This window comes from Corvus brachyrhynchos, unplaced genomic scaffold (assembly GCF_000691975.1).
Source record: "Corvus brachyrhynchos isolate BGI_N302 unplaced genomic scaffold, ASM69197v1 scaffold595, whole genome shotgun sequence".
Taxonomy (NCBI): domain Eukaryota; kingdom Metazoa; phylum Chordata; class Aves; order Passeriformes; family Corvidae; genus Corvus; species Corvus brachyrhynchos.
In genome coordinates, this window is record NW_008238373.1 from 1,854,366 (window position 1) to 1,876,649 (window position 22,284).

General features: G+C 35.6%; 1 protein-coding gene across 5 annotated transcripts in view; it reads right to left on the reverse strand.

Moving 5' to 3' along the window:
* FMN2 (formin 2) overlaps nucleotides 1-22,284 on the reverse strand; it is a 166,608-nt gene that overhangs the window by 120,223 nt on the left and 24,101 nt on the right. For all 5 annotated transcript variants that reach the window (XM_017736388.1, XM_017736386.1, XM_017736387.1 and 2 more), the window contains exons 3-4: nucleotides 13,518-13,684; nucleotides 1,130-1,277 (exon numbers count right to left, since the gene is read on the reverse strand). In XM_017736388.1, coding sequence (XP_017591877.1) covers nucleotides 1,130-1,277; nucleotides 13,518-13,684 — 315 coding nt within the window. The remainder of the gene's footprint in view (nucleotides 1-1,129; nucleotides 1,278-13,517; nucleotides 13,685-22,284) is intronic.

Genomic DNA, 22,284 nt, shown 5'->3' on the forward strand with positions numbered 1-22,284 from the left:
TCTGAATTGAATCAGTGAGATGGGTGCAGAAATGTTTCCTTGATCTCCAATAGATCTAATTTAGTAAAAGCCACAGCATGAACAGAACAATATAGCAGTGCTGCATTTTTGTGGGTATCAGATATTTCGCTTGTGAGCACTGGAATAAGTGATACCAGTAAAAGTAAATTGTTGCCATGGTAAAAGGTGTCCATGCAAGAAATACTTTGCTCATGTTCCAGGGGAAGTAGCAAAGAAGTCCCAAAGAGAAGCAAATCTGAAATTAACTCCACCCAAAGCCTACAAACAATACAAAGAGATCTGTTGAAATAATGACTTAACTCTTCAAATCTGAGCAATGAAAAGGAGGAGTGGAAAGGAATGGAAAATCTGAGAATACCCAGTGGCTCTCCATGGAGGGCATGGGGATGAATGCAGTCTTAAAGTGTTGAGAGCTGCTGAATACTAACTAATGGAAAGAAAAGCCTCCAAGAACCTGTGGTATTTATGGATCAACACTACTAAGAGTAAACAGATTTGAAATTATTTTCTAAATTTGTCAGCTACAGGGGAGTTTTTTTCTTACTTGGTTTTGTTTTAATGCTCAGCTTAAATGAAGATCTTAAAGAGCATGAAGAAGATTGCAGAAATTTGGCTGGCAGCATAACCTCACAATTTTTAAGATAAACTGACTTTGCAAACAAAGTTTACAATTTATTTTTTCAGATACACTTTTCCTACCCCTGTCAGCATGAGACTGCTGAATCTACAAAGGAATACCTTACACCACTCTAATAACTTTCAGTATACCACCAGTGGGCTTCTGAAGTTTTCCATATTTTTAAGAGGAGAAAAGAACCCATTTCTAATAGCTCTGAAGGTATGTAAACTGAAAAAGAATAAAGATCACAGCACCCGGCAAAATCCATTCCTCACAGTACACATCTTGGTTGCTAACAAAAAGAATGCATTTTTGGTGAATATTTTTTATTAGATTCATACTAGCTAACGTTATTTCTGATGCTAATCCAAGATTCTCAAAACTAGGTGTTTGTTAGTAGCTAAGATACCAAGTTTATATCTCAGGTTCTAAAACACAGCAGCTTCCCCTAAGCTATATATTTCTCTTCTCTGTGTCCAAGAACTGTACCTTCTTCTGAAATTTTGAGTCTTTGTTCTTCATCTGGAGGTTTGGGTGGGGGCCATGCAGATGGAATTCTCCTTGGAAAGCTTCCTTCAATGTAATCTGTTGAATGTGTGGGTTGGCTAACTGCAGCCCAAGTATAAAGCTGGTCTTGCTGTGATTTAAAAAAAAAAAGGTTGAAAAGTTCATATAGAAAGACAAGGTCAAAATACCTAAGCTTTTGTTTTCAGTACAAATAACATCCCCTATATCAAGACAGACTTGGTTTTATGCTCTTCAGTCTGATAAAGACTTAAGAGAAATCTATATTAAAATAGTTATGATCATTAACAACAGAAAATTAAGCTTTTAATTTTCTACAACACAACAACATGCTAGGATGCAGTTCAGCACTTTTTTGAGCAAGGAACTCTGACACTTCTTTCCTTAGGTAACACATTCTGTCCATCATGACTGCACTTCATCACATATGGCCGGTTTTATGGGTTGGAGGGAAATATTTCAGTCCACACCATACATAAACTTTTTACACCAAACATACAAGCAAGGAAAATGAACAGAATTATTTCAGCATAAATTAAACTGATATATGCAGTCTTTGCAGTCCTACATTTATCATTTCCATTTTAATATTTTTAGAAAAGCAGATAAGAAGGTGGGTTTTCTTTTGCAGTAAAAGGAAAATAAACAAACAAACCAACAGCTAAAGGTGTTCTCAGTCCTCTGGGCTCAAATCAGATTACATCCTTATTGCTCAATAGCTTTGAGTTTGAGTCTATGATTAAAAGTAGGACACGAAGACTTTCTGATGAAAACTAGGGCAAACTTATGCTTTAAGCTAACAGCAAGATTTCAGATGACCACAATTCAGGTAGTTATTCTTGTGACTCCTAGTCTGCATCAACACGCACAGCTTGTGATTAAATGTTTAGAAGACTCTAAATTCTATAGAGATCATTTACAGCAATTGCACGAGTAACCTAGTAAATGATGTGGAAAGATGCAAATGTTGTAGTACAAAACTAGAAAAAAAATCGAGTCACAGGACGAAAATACAATCATATCACAGTAATACCTTCTTATAAAGATGATGCTCATTAGACTTCATTCATGCTATGGCCTGAGTAAAAACCAGTACATATTTAATTTTTAGATTAAAACTTTTTTTTTTTTAATTTGACAGATAATAAACTTTGATAAGATATGCAGGGAGAAGAATGATGCTTGTTTTTGGGATAATCACTGTTCTATGTGACTAAGTTTCTACTTGCCTAGAAAGAAATTGTTTTAAGAGTGATAATGTTCTATTGAGAGCAACTTATGTGGAACAAACAAATACTGGTTATAAAGTAAAAAGCTTTGTTTTACAGAGGGTGCCTTGGTCAGGGTCAAAGGAAGCTCATTAGACCTTCCCAGCAGGAAAAACATGGCAAAAATCCAGACACGTACACTGACTTTAGAGGTAAAAAAAAAGGATAAAAAGCTTAATAAAAAATAACATCAGGTTCTTTACATAGCCCTGAACTCTATGTTCCTTCTCCCATTACCATGCTACTCTCTTTGAACATCTGAAAAGGCTTGATTAATTCAGTCCTTTGAATCACTTAGTTCTCTCCCTTTGTCTATTTCCAGCTTTTTAGAGGATATGTATTTCTGAGTTTCTGCCCAATTTCCAATACTTTTTGAATAAAAAGGAGGAGAGTCCTACCTGTACATACTGTGCAGAGAAAAAGTGCTGGATTTTGCTATTTGTCTTGTTTCTGCACCATTTAAATCTCAAAAACACAGAGGTAAGTAAGACTTGAAAAAGTCATTGAGACAAACCAGAACTATTTTTTTCTTGCCCACTCTACCACCTTATACAGTCCAAGGAACACAGGGAAGAACATGCTCTGCACACGGTTAACTGGCTAAGCACAGATGACTTCAATAGGATTACAGGTAGGGTTATAGGGCAGTAAAACAAAAGACAACTGGCTGTAGATAATATTGACATAGCATAAACAAGGAAGACAAACAGTTAAACTGTTCCTGGGCATGACATTTCACCATGGCGGTTCTTGAAAGACACAATACAATAATTTAGCGACAGATTCTTGAAGTAAGATTAGTCCATATGAATCAAGATACATTTAAAAAAAAAAGAATCTCAGAATTATTGTACAGATGGTATGCATTATGAAGGTAAGAAAATATGAAGTACCCATATTCTTGCTGATATAATTTACAGCATATTCTATACAAGCAGTTATAAATTAAAACATCACACAACTCAATAAACAACTCTTTACCCAGCATGGGAGCTTTGTGAGTATAAAAGACAGGATTATTTGTTTGTGTTGCATTTGGGGGGGATTTTTTTTTATTCACTGTTCAGTGCAGAGAAGGACAATGGAATAGACTCCTCATGTAATGGAAATTTACAGATGTAAATGTAGACTTTCCAAAAATGCCTTCGACTTGCACTACAATGAAAACATATCCATTTTCAACACATAAACAAGGTATTTAACAACAACTTTTTTCAGATTACTTGCAAGCTTGTAAATGTAATTTAAAATATGAAAAACCCTCATGAGAGAAAGGTAGTCTGAAGCTCTGGAGGCAAGTTGATAGTCCATAAATTACACTTTAAAAGGGAAAAGATTAACCCTGTCTACTTTCATGCCCTTCAAAAATACAAATCATTTTAATGTCCTAATTCCTACACATTGAAACTACGGTCCAAAACCTAATCCTCTTTATGTTTTGTCTTTAGCTCCTTGTCAGTTAATATACTAAGTCATCTCATTTCTCCTTTTTCAAATCTGATAATGCCATAAATGTGCATGATTATTAGAACAGTTTGAAGAAAGATATATGCAGCCAATTCTGTGTTGCTGAAGTCCTGTTGAAGCAAAAGAAACAAAATAATCCAAATGAAAAAATCCAGATTTGTTTTTAGTATTAATAATTGCAAAGTAATCATCCATGAACCTAGATTTCCACATTCAACTGTTTTCCTTTAATCTTTTCATTTCAGACGCATTTTTTACTAAATATCATTGTACATACAGTCAGTGAATACACTTACCATGATCAAGTTGTGGATACATCTGGAATTTCCACTTCATCTTGCTCAAACTCCACTATTTAGTTTTTAAAGCTTCTCTTTTGAGGGAAAAAATTACATATATATCCTTGTAATGAATGATCCCAGTCTTATTTATTCAGATTAATTTCTGGGCAGACACTGGAATCTTCAAGCTGTCTGAGTCCAGCGCACTAAACATGATGTCAAGAAGAGTTCTCATTTCCACACATCCTTACACAGCACTTTCTACTGGTTCTCAAAAGTGCAGAGCATCTGCACATGGGCGAGGCAAACTGCCTGCAGGATCTGATGGTACCTAATCAATATACACTTTACCACTTATAGATGCTAGCAGAGAGTCAGGTCTGTAGTTTAACTCACTCTCTTCCCAGACAGCTCTCAGTATGCACAGAGAATGGCTTTTTGTTACAACTTTTCCTTCTCTGGTACCACAGCATTACACTTCAAGTACATAATAAATTAAATATTAAATATATTCCTTCACTGCTTGAGCTGTAGATTCTTTCTGGCTTATCTTTAAAGATGCAAATGGATGTTGGAAACTACTCTAGAAAATAACATGGAGCTAGTGAACCCAAAACTATGGCCATGAGCTAGACCTGCAGCAAACATCTGAAGTGATTCTGGTGGGCCTAGAGATTTTTGAAGAGGGGTCATACATTTTTCATAGAAAGAACAGTTTTGTTCCCTGGGCCACAGAATGAGTTACAGAGTAGTGTATTCCTCACTGTAGGAATATAACATGCAACCTTGAATGTATGCTGAGTTGCTCCTGGAGATATATAGGTGATACAACCTTCTGCTCAATGTCATTTCTGTTTTTAATCAGCTGTTTATCTGCTTCCAGTTCAAAGAACAAAAATATCCATTGTAAGAAAGGTTTAAAAGAGGTATAGGAGGTGGAGTTCAAATAGCAATAGGTGTATACACTTTTGCCCCCAATGGCTGCAAAAGCATGAATTAGCAGTGTGAGAATCAAGGGGAAAAAAATCTGACCAGAAGTATTTTGACAATTCTCAAGGAAAAAAACCAAAGCACAGTCAGATGGGAAAGGTGAGGCAGTACAGCAGCACAATGCTCTACAGCGGTAGAGGGAGAAAGTACATTAGCAGTACCTCTAAATTTTCTTACTTGACAGTGCATTTGTACTAACTTTCCTGGTGGTTCCTGTGTTGAGCTGTGATGCAATAGGGCTCTATTTGGCAGAGATTTTCTTTTTTAAATAGTACACTTGAAAAATTTTTCTCTAGAACCATAAACATTCGAAGTTATCCTGAAAAGGGAGAACAGAAGTGTTGGCGTGTTCACAGGCGAGTATAAATGGGGCAGGAGTAAACACAGAGCAGTCGTTACAAGAAGGTTCCTACTCATCAAATCAGTCTGGATGACATTTTTTCAGTAGGAAGAGGTTGAAGAATGTGGAGAAGAAAAAGTGTAACTGAATTTAAGATGGAACAAGAACAGGGAGAGGAAAAAGTGTAACTGTACTTAAGATGGAACAAGATAAACGCATAGAGCAATTACATTTTTTGCTACTTGGGATGAGAAGGGCCCAGACTCCATCTCAGAGGTGTTTTCCAGGCTAAGAGCTCCAAAGAGCTTGTCCACATTTGTATATAATTTCTTGGCATTTAGTCTGTTTCAAGTGCATGGAAGGAATTAATTTTTTTCCATTCAGGAGGTTTATTCATTCTAGTATACTTAAGTATACAGCCTCTAAAATGAAAGAAAGCCAACTGCATGCTCTCCACTGCAGACAAAGAGTTAATTGGAGAACCAAGGTTTTAGTTTGAGAAACTAGAGCCAGACTACCTCAAAATGCTCTTAGCAGCAGGAGACTGCTTTATTTTAAGCAGCTTTTAAAATAAAGAAATCAATACATTTAAGAATGGGGAAAGTGGTTTACTTTTTGAGGACAGGTTCAGTAACAAAGCTCTGTCTTGCCACTGACAGAACCAGAGCAGTAATTAAACATGGCCCTCAACTTGTGCTACCTTTGGCTGTACTAGTGAGCACAGATGCTCTCCAAGGTTGAAAAGAGCAAGTCCTTCATAATACTGTAATGTGCTGCTGAAGCAGCACTTTATCCTCATGAACTAAATTTGTTACATAAGCATTTTACTTGAGTCAAGGGATTTTTTTTCTTTTCAGGGAACCAGTGTGCCTCAACAATGAATTTAAAAACACTTCAAGTGTCAAAGATCATGAAACATTTATTTCCCATGGAATGACTTCAACCTTCTCAACCAGAGAGAAAAAATATGTTTGATCCCATCAAACTTTGCTCAGGATTCAACACAATATTCCAGTAGAGGTAAAGAGAGCCACTAGCCCTGCAGTTAGAACACTCACGGGAAAAGGAAATCAGGAAAGTAAATTTCAGATTTCCACATCTATTCTTATTCTGTTCCAGAGTTGTTGTCTTGGTTTTCCTATTCCCCAGCAACTTCTACACTTAATGTAGCTGAACAGGTTCAACTGGTGAGCTTACAGTAAACTTTCCTTGGAAGAGGGAACAGTGGCTACCCTTCAAGAAAAGAGATCAAGACCTAGCCTCTCTACACATCCAACTAGAACACCCACTTGGAAGGCTGCATGCCAAGACCACGAGGTTATCAGCTATTACTGACATGACCTGATGGTTTGTCCTCTCATTGACTCACAAGAAAATGTAAGCCAAGACAAGAAGCTCCTTCCTCAGTTGTTTTCATTTACACTGACACAGTTCTTCAGTAAGTTTGGGTTCTGAAAAATCTGAATTACCCAAATCAAACTGCTTCCTTAGAAAATTCTTTTCACCTCTATGCAATTTGATCATGTGATTTTTACTACTATAAAACTCTATTTGAAAGAGAGATATGCAATATATGCAAATTAAACCTTCCATTTATTCACAATTCCAAGCAAGAAAAATCATCTTTTTATGAATGAAATTCTGAAGAAAGAGAACTAACCTAGAGAAAGTCATAGAATATAAAGATCTCTTGAGGTGACAGGCTGACCACCACCTTCACCATATGCACAATGATACTAAAAAATTTAAACAGGTGGTATAAACTTAACAGTCAGTATATGGCTCTTGAAGCAGTTCTTCAGAACAAGCAGGTAAGAAATGTTCATTGCAAAAAGAAACCTGAAAACTTAGCAACATCCCACACATAAAGCATTTCAGTTGAAAGTGTATACAGTAGCATCACCACAAGTAGGCAGAAAGAAGAAAGAGAAAGAAAAAAAGAAAAGGAGTAAAAAGAGTAGAAAGCTGCAGGGCCAGAGCTAACAACTCTAAATAAATATGTAATTAAAATTGAAAAAAAAGAAAAATGGGAGCAGGAAAGCAGCATAAAAGCAATACTTCAGCCCAATGATCAACCAACTGTTTCTATTTTACTACACTCAAGAATATTCAGAGTTGCTCACCACAAAAGACAAAGTGTCACAAAGTGTGACTGGGCAATGGAAGAGAAGGCATGGGGGCTTTGGTTTAGTCAAAATGAACTGCCATGGTAACCTACACTACAAACAAAGATTAATAATCTGTTTTCTCTGCTGTAGTCCACAGTTTTCACTTGTTCACTTTTAAAGTCTTATTCACTATTGACTCCAAGGTACTGCTCTGACAGATTTCCTAAAATGGGACTACATTCAGTCTTATACATTATATGCCCAAGCATTGAAAGTAGGCTTGAAGAAATGCTGCATGCATTGTTGCCAGCTCTGTGCTGCAGTTTAGAATTGAAGTTCTCCTAGCTGGTGTCAGTACTTGGGAAAGTTCTTTGGTAAAGAAATGATCACTGGTATTTTGGCTCTCTGCCTTCTGAGAAAGGAGTCTATCTGCAATCTGTTTACCCACTAATTTTCAGACTGATACAAGCAGTGCAAATAAGTTCAAATTAAGTCAAGCCTTCACGTCACTAATTTCTCTTTCTTCCGACTTGCAAAGTTCCACCATCTGCTACTACTCAGCAGAAAGAAAGCAGCATCTTAATTTCCTTAGAAAGCATTTGCATCACCACAGGTGGCCAGGAGATAATAGGAAAACAACCATTTTTTGTAGTGTTTTCCATTTATGCTCTCTGTCTCTCTGCTTCCTTGGGGTAGAGTTATTTCAGAAACAGATGACAGCCTAGTCAGGCATCATAACTACAAATGGCACAAGGGGCAGTGCCTATCCCAAACTGTCAAACACGACTCTATAAAATCACATCATAGCATGGCAAAGAAAGGTACCATCCAGATGATGTTATTTAGCCCTTTCATTACAGAATGTGCTGAAATTGTTGACAAATCAAGAAGGCCTTAAGAGCTGTATTCAATACAGTAAGAGGATTAAACAGAAGCACTGAAAAGAGACATAGAGAGATAGCCCAGTCAAAATCAAACCAGAAACAAAGAAAGATGAAAGAAGATGGTACTTCTGGTTAGTGCCACTTGAAAAGAAGCAGTTATTGGACCCTTCAGTGTGAAATAGAGATTATGTTCCTCAGACAAGGAATACGGTATGGATACTAAGGTGTGCTTGGTTTTCTTCTCAAAAGCACTTACAAAATTATAAAAAAAGCCCCTATCACAAAATTATTTAAGTTTTCATTAAGAGTTTAAGTGTTTTAAACCTATTGCTCAGAAGCAACACAAAGTTACTCGAAAAGTTTGTCAGAAAAAACATAGAAACTTGCTATGAAATAAAAAACTGCCCGTAGCTTAAGACTATACAACATGAACTGGAAAATCTGAAATGGGAAGTCATAATTAGGGACTACGCATCCACAGTGTGTGCTAATTGCAACTACTGGATAAAATGCTAACACCAAGTCCTGTTGATATTTCTTAGCACTGAGATGTTAAAGAAACCTCACACTGATAGGAAAATGCCAGCTTCTTTAATTGATGTATAAACAGTTTAAATTCTAATGCAAATATGTATAATTTATACACATTACTGATGGCTCTCTGAGAATATTAAGAGAGAACCTAAGTGGATGAGATCTCTCCTTGTTAAAGCTGCAATCCTCCAACAGGTGAAGACAAAACTTGCCTGTTGTTACATTCTTGCCAAAGATGGACCACTTAGCCAAGACAATTTCATGTTTGTTCTACTCTAATGGGATAATATAATGAGGTAACATGCTAAAAAGCTGAAGACTACAGCTGCACTACATGTAGGAAGATTGGTAGCTCTCACAGCTAACAGGAGACAAGACAAGGGGAGAAGTCCTCAAGCTGCGCCAGGGGAGGTTTAGATTGGATATTAGGAAAAATTTCTTCACTGAAAGAGTAGTCAGGCATTGGAACAGGCTGCCCAGGGAAGTGGTAGAATCACCATCCCTGGAAGAGTTCAAAAGGAATGTGAATATGGCACTTGGGAATGTGCTTTAATGGTGAACATGGTGGTGCCAGGTTAGTGGTTGGACTTGATGATCTTAGAGGTCTTTACCAATCTTAATGATTCTATGATTCTTCAGTTTACAAATGGAAGAGTTTTTCACAAGGCATTAATTTCTCTCATATCATTCACTCAGAAGGTATTTTATTTTAATTTGAATCTTTAGAAACCCTCTTGAATAACCCACAACTGCTAAAAAAGGAAAAATTTAAAAGGCAAGCAGTCGACAGCTATTCAAAAGACAAGAAATTTTTTCAGAGAACATGCTTTCTGTAGGCTTTTGCTAATCTAAGTTACCCATTTAATTACTTGATTTTATTTATTTTTTAGTTCAACCTTCTGGTTCTCTTTTATAATATACTAGCAGAAGCATGAAAGACTAAAGATAGCCTGATGAGTAAGTCATCATGACATACATGAAGCAATAATTAGCACCTCTCCAGCAAATGGGAAACTAGCAGTCAGGGCAACATATTTCTAGACAGAGAACCTGCCACTGAACATTCACTTACTCTTTAAGATACTTTTTTTACAGTGTAAGAGTAGGTAGGAAGAGCTATAACCAAAGCTTCCACCGTTTCTCAACGGCAAACATCTTAAAACCCCCAACCCTGTCTATTTCTGTTACTTTAAAGCTCTGTTCAACTTTTATTTTTTAGACTAATCTTTTATTCTGGGCAACTGCCATCATGTTTCAAAAGAAATGATAAAACAGGCCAAGACTGAGCATGCAAGTTTTCTCATAAGGTCTTCAAACAGTTCTAAAATTTCTGTCCTTTGGGCTAATTTGACAAAAAGTTCAGAGATACTTCATGAACATGCCACCTCCAATCATCATTAAAATTTATCCAAAGATCTGACTAATATATAAGCCTCTGGAAACTAGACACTGTCCTCAGCATAAATGTGATGACAGATGCTAATTCTCTGAAGATTTGTGCTCTCATTTGGCATTTATTGATCCTTCACGTTTACCATATATGAAAAAAGGAGTAAGCACCATATCCACAAAGCATAGCATACACCAGAGTCACACATGCCAAGAATTTAAATTAAACTAACTTCTAGGAGACATTAGAATACTAGCCCAAGAAACTAAGAGCTGTGAAAGTTCTCTTTACTTTTAATGCACTGCTTAATTGCAGTCAGACAGAAGGGAAGAGAAAGAAATAGGATACAAGAAGAAATCAAAAAGAGGGCATGTATCATTGTTAAATGGCCTACACCGAAGCCTGGAATATCTTGGGAGAAGAAAAGCAAACCAGATCTCTTACCTTACTGAGAAAACAGACACAAGATTTGGATAAACATTTCTAAGACAGGGAAAAGTAGAGGTGACCAGCAGGCACGAATAATAAAGAAAATGAGAATATAATCAGAATGTGCAATTGCAAACATTTAAAGAGATTTCAGCATTAGCCACGTTAAATTAAATTCACTAGAGGCAATCCAGAAAAGGGGATCAAAGTGAGGGTATAGGACTTTTAAATAATCTGTTTATATTCATCTCAAGCCATGAGCAATAGATAGTGAACAAAACTTACTGAATTGTTTTCATAAACTGTAACACAGCATCTTCAAAAAATAAAGTCTGTGGGACCACACTTAAGGGAATAATGGATTTTATTCAATGTAAAAAAAATAGTACTTTAAAGTTCAGAAATACAAGGGATATGTCACAATAGGAGAATAGGCAGGATTCAAAGAAGGGTTTCAGTGGAAAAATTGTTGGAAATTCTGCAAAAAATTCATATATTCTGAAGGAGTGACGTAAGAGACTTTACAAGCACCAGACTAAGATGAAAATCAAAACAGCCAAAGAAGTAACATTAAGGAACAGGCAAGCACCATAGCTGGATGAAGAAGGGAGGAAGAACAACAAGGTGGCAGGGACCAGGACAGAGCTACAGGAGCTTTGCTGATGGCACTTCCAGCTGAGTGAAAATGACATCTGACAAGCTGGAGGCAATCTGAAACTGAACTGGGGGTCTGATGAGCTTGGAGGTGAAGGAATAATATGGGTCTGGCTCTGCTCCCAGTTTTGGAGTAAGGTTAAAAAATGTACCTCTTAATTCTAGATGGGTGAAATTTAGGTATTACTTAAGGATAGTCTGATTCCTGTGTCTTTGATATAATCTGTTAGATCAACATTCAAGTCTTGCTCTAATGAATTTTAAAAATTGCAAATGAACAAACAAGAAAAACGTGAATAAGAAAAAAAACCCAAGGTACAAACATGGAGAGAGATGCAAAAGAGGACACAACTCACCAACCTTACATGTCCTTTTTTAAGTAATATTCAGCACCACCATAATTTTTGGTGCTAATTTTGAATTTTTTCATTCCCTTACGTAATAATTAGCATTTATTCCTGTAAAATATTTTATTTACTCTAAGAAACTAGGAGATGGAGAATTTTCAACTTTTCAGCCATTAGAATTTATACTGCAAGGCCTAAATATTTTCATTTCAGAGAACATGTAATGAATAAACTGATCAGTGTTCCTGTACTGTGGTCACCAAGGCTGGAGCAGAAACATATTCCAAAACTCAATATCAGCAGCTCTCAGCTCTGCACCATGGGGAATTCAGTTATTGAGATCCCAGTGTTCAAGACAGCTGCGTGCTCCCTTGAAGAAGAATGAACTATTGGTTACATAACAGGGCCATACACCACTTCTGACACTGTTTTACCAGGAGTGTGATCTATTTAGTGGATTTATACAGAAAAATAGTCACAGAAGCTGTGACATTTGTGGCTTACTGATAGACCAAGTCACATTAAGAACACTGCTAATCCAGCAACATCTTAAATTCCTGACCTTGACAGATGGTTGACATGGTACTAGGCTACTAATATGTCCCTCCTGTCAGATACTTTAAACAAAAGACTAAACTAACTAAACTAAACTAACTAAACTAACTAAACTAAGTAACTAAAATACCTGTTACACAAAGCATGGTATATCAGTTAAAAAAGGAGCCTTTTCTGCTTCTTTCAAAACTTCGAATTTGGTAAAAAATCTATTTATAACAGAGAAGCTTTTTAGGGATATGATATTCAATACTCTAAAGGACATTGCTGAATATATAGCAACAGCAGTAGAACTGAAAACATTACCAGACTCTTTTAAACAACCTGAAAAATAAGAAACTTTTCTTTTGCAGTAACTTTTATGAGCATATTTAACCCCAAGTACTTTCAAATGCTGTGTGATTTTAAGTTGCCTGAGTAAGCTCAGTTTTATAGTTAACCTGCATTTTTCAATTAATTTCAAAAACCAGTTAAAAATGTTTCAAATATTGCATCTTAAAAACAAATAGTAACACCAAATCCAAAACATAAGCATATAATATTGTTAGAGGGACCATGGGACGATTTTGTAGATAAACTGGGTTATTTAGGAAAACACAGATATTTAGGAAAGCACAGATAACACTATAGCTGGAATGCCAGAGAACTTGCACTGACCCCTGCACTATTTTGTATCAAAAAGTATTTTCAGGGGAGGAAAAAAAAAAGTCTAGCATAGACATCCAGTCTGTGTTCTGTAAAATTTTGTGACATGCTGCTTTCTGTTTTTCCTTTCATTTATATTTTTTGGAGAAGCAGCTATTGATAGAAATCTTGGTGGTCGTATAGAATGCTTTGATTCAAAGAAGATACCTTAATGAAAACTGCAAATGAAGAACAGTATGGCAGGCTAAGATATGAGTTTAAAAGAAATCAAGTTATAGGAGAACGTTCTTATGCTTACATGGATACAAAAGTGTACATACCTGAGCACAGAAAAATAGATGGTCACTCTAAGGGCAATTTTCATTAAAATGACAAACAGAATTCTATCAGGAGGGATAAACCATTAGCAAATCATGTCCTGCTTCAAAAGGAGGCAAAAGATAACTTTTTCAGTACTTACATCAAACGTGGGTGTGCTTTGCTGGGCGCTCTGATTACATGGCTCTCTGAAGCAGTCAGTGAATGGAAGCAAAAGACCCATTGCAATAATGCGAGAACAGAGTTTTTCTGCTTCTTCTTGTGGTGCATTTTCCTGCTGGCTGAAGAGCTTTTCCAGCAGAGTTCGTCCTGCCAAGGTGATGAGAGAGAAATAAGAATTTGTAGCTATATGCAGAACACAGGTATTGGCATTACAATGCGTATTGAAAACCTGAACTATCTGAAGTAAAAAATACTAAATAAAAAAAAGAATTCTTAAGAAATGTATCTGATAGTAAGTCTTTAATGTAAAATATTTCTACATAATGACTGTAAATGATCTGGAGCCTGAATAATTAGGACATTCAAGAAAATATATGCATATATTATATGTATACATATATATGCGCTGGCTTCACTGTGAAGTATGTACAAAACCCATGAGTTGTTATTGTAGCATCAATTTCCTGTACAATTGTTCTGAAGGGAAAACCAAGACATTACCATGAGATGAAACAACTTCTTCAAAGACATCACAAAAGTTAGCAATAGAGTTTAGTCTCTCAGCTCCTGGAATGAGCCTTTGTTTTTTGAATCATAAAGTTATTATATTCTTTGAGAAATTGTGCTCTGTTTCTTCAGAGACACTCTCAATAAAAGAATAGTAACAAAAACCCCTCATAACTATTCCATATAAAATTGTATTGTATACAGGTCCAGAGTGGCGGAGTGCTCCAAACTAAAATGCAGTGTCACAGCAATTCAGAGAAGTAAAGCCTTTAAAGAGCAAGAAGATACTTATTCTTCTTACAGGGCCAGATTTTATGATCAAAGTATTTTCTTTTGTTATCCAACCAGAACATGAAAGGAAAGCATATGTTATAAAATATATTAGAGGAGAAAATGTTAGTGGTTTGAAAGATGACAATGCGTTGTGAACTTAGCCAGAAATAGACTATAAAAATTAGTTACATACTCAGGTTGCAGTAAAATCTACTTTGTAAGAATGTTAAGTTGCTTAAGCTCTAAAATGTCAAATGTAAAAAGATGCCGAAGTTCAGATTTATAGATTTATGTTATATTGATAAGAAGATTAAATAGATATACTGAAAGAGAAAAGACAAATGGAGTAAAAAAGTTAATTTCATGTTTGAGTATAAAACAGCTAGGAATACAGTTTGTACCTAAATAAGCTTCTATTGCCTGTTTTTTTCACCCACTCATTCAAAGACAAAGGTATTTTCAAAAAAACCCACCAAAAACAAAACAAAAGAAACCCAAACTGTGTTAAGAAGGCATTTTAGTGTAATTTAGCATAATAATAATAATTATTATAATTCTACTGATTTTTACACACAAGATTTCTGATTGAACATTAAATTTATTCAAAATGTAAAATTTTCCAGGCTTTCTGAACATACTAAAAGGATTTTTCTTTTAAACATCTGGAAGCAATTTTAAAAGAATATTGTAAGTGACATTTGGCCAGAAGTTTCTGTATTATTTTAACTTCATCTGGCAATACACCCTAAAATAAATAATGCATTAAAATGTTGGAAAATATTTCTAAGACTTTCTTCGCCACATCTAAAGATCTAATAATTATCTCATTATTAGTCCAAGTTTCCTAGCCCTTTATTAGACAAAATGCAATACATTCAAGGGAATAAGACAGGAGATAAGCTATGAGATAAACTTGTAAGAGACATAAATTTTGTTACATTTTTCAATCAATTTGCCTCTGTTCCTTGGTTACACCACCTATAATGCAGTGCTAACAAAACTGCTTATTCACTGTATCCCTCTATCACTGTTCAGTTTTTAATTTTCAAATTTTCAAAATAATTTATTAGTTGAAGACAGTCTGTCTTTCTTGTTGACCACAGGTCACTTTGCTCACACCCAAAAAGAAAGGATTATGCAAGAAAAAGACACATTTCTGCATACTATATTATATATTAAAAGGGTATCCATGACTTCTGAATGTCAGACTTGATAGATTTTTTCTTTTTTCCCCCAGATATTTCAACATTTAATAATCTTGTCATGTTTAGAGAGTTTTTTCCTGCATATTCAGAACCCCTCTCTTATGCTTTGACCTAATAGCAGGAAAAATATCTGTAAATTACAAAACAGGAAATGAGGCTTTTTTTTCCCTTAATCCACCCATTAATTTGCTAATTTTTACAGCATTTAAATGTCTTGCTTAAGTTCAAATGCATTGGTCAGAATCTTAGTTGCTATTCAGTTGGAGTTTAATTTTTATGGTGGTTTTTAACTATTGTCTAAAAATACTTTAGTATTCAAGCAACATAAAATAAGGATATGTGTAAAGAAGTCAGTAATGAATTTAAGTAATTCAGATTATGGTAAGAGAAATTATATCATTTTGTCCATCTGCGCATGAAGTAGTCTTGGAATAAATAGGACAGAAAAATTATTTAATTATACTAGCAATTAGTTTTTAAGCTAGAAGAATCAATAACTTGATTTAAACTGATTTTAATACTATTAAGGTGTTCTTTTTATCAAGTATATGTTGAATCAAAAAATAAGCATTCTCAACACAAAGGTAGCCATGTTCATATAAATCTCTGCTCTAATGCAGCTTGCGTGTTCCTTACAATTGCTACGGAGATCGAGGACAGACAGAAACTTAAATTACAGAAATATGTTTTGTTCATTCAGTTAACACATTTTACTAAATGCAAGCTGGAAAATACTCAGTTTTCAAAGCATAGAGAAATAGTTTTACTGCAAGAAGCTATGACAAAAATCTCTGTATCAGCATTGAATGAGTTGTATGCTTAAAGTACTTAACATATACAATACAGACAGAACATAGTGTTAAGCCACTGAAGTTTTGTACCTAACCAGGTAGGGCTTACAATCAAATTGAGTGGACAATACCAGTGCAAGAACCACACATCCCCCATCAAACATAAAAAGAAACCAAAGTTATAGAAAGGACAACACAAGTTTTACTTAAAGGGAAATGAAGAGGTAAATCCTATCAAGAGAAGTTGTGTTGATATTTGAAAATACGGCTCATTTCCTCAAGTTAACACCATGCCATGATGCAGGGCCTGGTGGATGGATTCGCTGTGCCACTGTAGTTCCTGACAGGGGAAAATTACATTTGAAAGCCACCATTAACCAAGAAGTAGTTTCTCCCTAGGTAAGGGCACCTGATATTTCCCTTATACCTAATTTCAGGCATCACTATAGCAGAAGCATTTCAGCTCCAAAGTCGTTATCAGCCTGGGGAGGTGGGTGCTGAATCTGCTCCCGCCTCACTGCCCTCTGACCCCACCGATGCCTGCACTGATGTTGATGTAAGAGACATTTGTGAAGCAACGGGAATCATGTTTATAATTCAGGGCACAATGAAAGTTCTATTTTTGTTTAGTTTTAGCAAAATACCTGTTTAGTACTCGATCCTACAGGCTTTTAACAGCTGCTGTTTTGAACTGCAGATGGATTGCCAGTACCCTGTCTATCTGCACTATACACTGGAATTAATTCAAACTAAAATTACTTTGTATCTATATTGACTGTACAATGTTAATCCCTGCATCTACACCCTAAATGGCAAAAAAAAAAAAAAAATCATAGCCATATTTAATGCATAGGCTAAATTTCAGTCAACTACAAGATTTTGATGGAATTAATTCAAACTAAAATTACTTTGTATCTATATTGACTGTACAATGTTAATCCCTGCATCTACACCCTAAATGGCAAAAAAAAAAAAAAATCATAGCCATATTTAATGCATAGGCTAAATTTCAGTCAACTACAAGATTTTGAGCTACAATTTTACATTGTTAATTTATAAATAAAATGCAGCAGCAACAGCTTTTGGCCCCAGACACCGTAATCACCTCATATACCTAAATTAAATGAGATAATACTTTCAAGAGGTAAAGATGTTTGCAAATAATCTGGAATAATTAAGTGATTAATCATTTCATAACTATTAAATGATTGGCTGATTTCTGCTACAAGGTTAAATGGAATAGCAAAGAATTTCTCTTGACTGCCTGTTCCCTCTGTGGAAACAGTAAAAACTAAAACCAAGGTCTCTGAGATATTTTTCCCCCTAAGAGGATAAATTACCACTTTTCACGTATAAAACAACATTTCTTCCTAGAAATCCCAGGTCATGAATCCTGAACCCTTTTCTTACCTTTCCCCTAATTATTTTGACAAGGGATAGGAAGCATACTAAGTTTTGAATTAGACAGGAACTCCAGCTTTAGATCAAATCAGTATTCTGAGGATCCTGCCAAAAATCTTCAGCAAGTAAGATGACTATAAACTCAGAAGATATTTTTTAGGAGCTTGGAATGACTTATCAAACCCCAGTAAGGGATAAAAAGACTTTTATTTTTTCCTCTCTTGCAAAGGATTACACAGTTTATCAACTAAAAGAATGAGAACATGAAATTAAGTTTGGAAGTATCAGGTATTCTGGATTTCTGTGGATATTTTGTTATAATTCTGCTACTGTGACTCAGCCTGAATCTTCTGGCTCTGCTTCCAAATTCCATGTTCTCCACCTGTGTATGATCTGTCTCTTTCTCCCATTCTCATGAAGATGAAGCACTATTGATCTTGTCTCCACCAGTATGACACAACAGGTCCTCACCCAACCCCTATGATCAAGAATTGAACACCACTGTTCGTGAAAGCCACCGCTGTAGAACATGTAGAACTATTCACTACTGAATGCAAATTCACAAGTTCAAGTATGGTTTCCTTCCATCCTGTCTCCCTGTATGAAAAATGTGGGTAAAAGCATGTTCAGTATTGTCTACAGAGAAATACAAGTCCTGACTCAATGAATTCACCTTATAGACCTTTGATATGCTCAGAAGACAAGCCTTTCAAAGAGCTACAAGGTGAGAAAGAAAATCCTTAAGAATCAGCAATATCATAAAATATTGTTAGCTTTGCATTTGCTTAATTATTGAGGGCAGGAAGAGACATGAATGGAAGTGAGAATTGGAAGAAAACTAGAATAGTCATACTGAAAACACAAACATGTGCACTGAGGCGCTGTGCTACAGCAGAGCTTGCAATAATGTTTCCCTGAGGATCTTGCTGTTATAACCTCACATTTATCTTTAAAGATGTGTCTTCTATCCTCCTTACGCCGGATTTGCAAAAGCCCGGGAGCACAGCTGTCACTGAGCACCAGCTGAGACTAATGATCAAAATGAGTTATACTCCAAAAGCTCCCCCTTCTGCCTGTCTCGGTGATCCTCTCTCCAAAAACCCAGAGCACTATACCACACTTTCACCATTAGCACAGCAGTTGCATCAGTACACCTACACACACTGGACACAGACTTTCCATTTTAATTCTTCCTAATGCAGAGTGAATGGCTTCAGTATAACACCAGCTCTGAACACCCTATTCAGCAACCTCAAGAGTTAACTTGACTTACTCACATATTGCTTACATCTTCAAAAGCTGAAATCTGCTTGTTTCCTTTTCCCTCTTTTTTTTGTCCATTTTAGTAACACCAGAAATGCTCACACAGCAAAGTGATTTCATAAGCTTTGAAGCCAAATGTACCCTAGGCTTTGCTCTATTTTTGGGAGACAGTAGAGGAAATAAAGGAAAAGGAAGAAGAAATAGACAAAATGGTGAATTTCCATTTCTAACATTTTCTATTATTCTTGCAAAATGTAAAAAGACAATTGTAGTCTTCTTATGGTTTCTCATTTAGAAAGGATTTCAATTATGTAGTTTTATAAACAAAAAAATAACAACCAAAAAAAACCCCAAACTAAAAACCAGAGAGAAAATAGGAGGAAAAAAAAGAGTTGCATTCAAAAGGAAGAAAATGGTGTACTTCAGCTATCTGCTGTCCCATATTAGTCTAAATCATTCCTTCCTTTCACTTTTTTTTTCTATCTCCTTTTCTACATATGCTGTCAGCAAAGTGCCAGCTAACTCAGGCCTCATTTAGTGCAGCACCAACATGGCCCAGAATGCCAGAAGACGACAAACATGTCAGAGAGACAGAAAGACTGCAAAGATGTTCATATTCTTAGCTGAGATAGCAATTTCAGCTAGATACAATTTCTTAAATAATTTTCAGTATAAATTTACACATCATATTTTCTCAAACTATGCAGCAAAAGCTTAATGAACAATTTTTCAGGGGCAAATCAATCGCACTTCATTTTCACCTTTTTGCTGTTCATATACTTTACCAAGACTCAAATAGAACAAGCACACTAATATTTCACATATAAAATTAATACCTCAATGATAAAAAGTATTAAAGTTCTTTAATGCTTTCCTTTAATTTCACAAGCTTTTCAAATTTCCCATTTTTCAGCTAACCTGTACCACTCAGCCTAGATATAATGTGCAACACGTGACTGCTGAGAACAGTTTTCCAAGGTGCACACGTAACCTGGGGAATGAAACAGAAATTGGTATTCTAGCCATCTTTTCTTCAAATAATAAGCCCAAGTACTGCATAAGTGCATATTAAATATGCATTTGCAGTTACAAAGTAGCAATTTAATTTTGCCTGTTGTTTGCCTGAAGACTGACCTGGGAGATTATGCTGAATATGCCAGGATTAGAAACTTCATTTATTGTTCTTTTTCACTGTGGAGTTTTTAATCCTCTTCTGATTTAGATTGGTAAACCATTCTAGATTTCTCATCCTGTGAGGTTGCTTTAGCTGGGTTTTTTTTTGTTTGTTTGGTTGGTTTTTTAAAATTTTTTTTAAGGGATTGAATTTTTATTGACAGATACTTTCCTAAAATCATGTGACAGTTTTCTCACATCCTGGTTACATAAAACATGGAAAACCTGGTAAGCAACCGGCCTCCGCACAATATAGTTTCACAACAAAAAGAAAAAAAAAAGCTTTCTGCTTTGAATAAACACAAAATAAAATATGTTTTAAGTCTAATTTCCAGGCAACATAAAACTTAAATATAAAAAAATTGGTCAAGGTCTAGGGTTAGGGCACAAATTGATACAATACTGTCAAATATATTTCTTCTTGTTCTTATTATCAGTGAAATAGTTCATCTCTGCCTTTGCTAGTTGTATAAAAGCTTATGTTTCTAAGGGGAAAAAAACCCACAGATGTTATATGTTGATGTCTTTACATATTTATATTGTATATTATCATATTATACATAAAATATACTTTTATATTTTAGTACTTAGAACATTAATAAAGTTAGGGATGTGTGGAAATACCCAAGAAGATTGACTTTTCTTCTCTGATGTTCTGCCTCCAGATTTCCTATCTGTTCACATGGATGGTATGAACTAAACCCACACATCATCTTAAATTCAGAAGTCAAAGCAGAAAGCCTGTCTAAGCAAGAGAATTAAGAAAAAGACATATCAACACCATCTCCCTCATTCCCACAGTTTTCCATGTCTGCCTGCAGACAGTTCAACGTAATTTCAAAGTCAGAAACACATATTTATTAAATTACAGTGAATAATGTATTGATTGAATACATTCATAGACTATTCAAACAACTAGAATAAAACTATCAATTATTAATTTCACATTTCTCAGTCCTGTACTTGATTGCCACAGTAAAAACTATGCTTTACTTTTGCCAAGCTCTCTGAATTTTTTGGCATCTCAATCTCTCTCATTTTACACTGTCCTATCTTTCATAGTATGCTTGTTTAGTGTTAAAATTTTTCCGTGTACTCTTCGCTAGTTCTAAGGATAGGACCAGAGTACATCAACCCCTGTGCAAGTCAAGCAAGTACTTTTTTCCCTATATTTTAGCCCCACAATTATTATTAAAATTTAAACAGATTCTGGGTTGTGCAAGACAACTTTCATAAGCATATCACTGAGATTTCAACTCAGCTAAGAACAAGCAACACATTATACAGCAAAAGAAAGAGCAACACATAATGCTAACAGCTTCAAGTGCTTGAGACATCCAAAAGAGAGCCAGAGAATATGTGTGCATGCTCCCTTTCGGAAGCAAGGGCATTAGCTGTCACCGGAAGAGAATCCTGCCACTGCCCCCAGGGCCACCTCAGTGCATGCAGAGCAAAGGTAGCTCCTCATTCAAATGGCCCTGAAATTCCTCCAGAAATGCCCTCATGGGAAAAGTGGAGATCTGACAAAATTTGAAAACAGGATTCTCCAAAAATAAAGGTGAGAAAGAGAGATCACTGAATTAAGGAAGTAAAAATCCACCCCAGAAAATATTTTACAAACAGTTTTCAAAACAAACGCATCTCCTACTTTATCCATAGTGTTTCTTGATTGAACCAAGTGGCTACATTTTAAAACAACCTGTTCATTTGTGCTGGGTATGAGACATGACAACACCACCAATTTCAGCATATTCCCCAGTAGTCTGTTATAAGATTACTTAAACATGCACCATATTTCCACAAATCATGCTAGAAAGAGCAGAAGCATGTGAAAATCTAATTAATGCAGACCTTCACCCTGATGAATGAAATCCTAAGGTCAGCTCAGTTCCTAATTTTGAAATTTGTGTCATAATATAGAAAGACAGAAGTTTAACAAAAATTTTACTTGGTAGTGAAAATTTCAAGTCCTGCAAGGGCTATGGCCATGACAAAGGTCAGGACACAGGTCTACTCTTGTTTTAATTATGTAATAAGTTTCCACAGCCTGACCAAGCCCATCGATCACAACTCTAGGGGGGGCAGGCCAAAATGATGCTGTTACCTCTGGTAGCAGTGAAGTAACATGACAGAG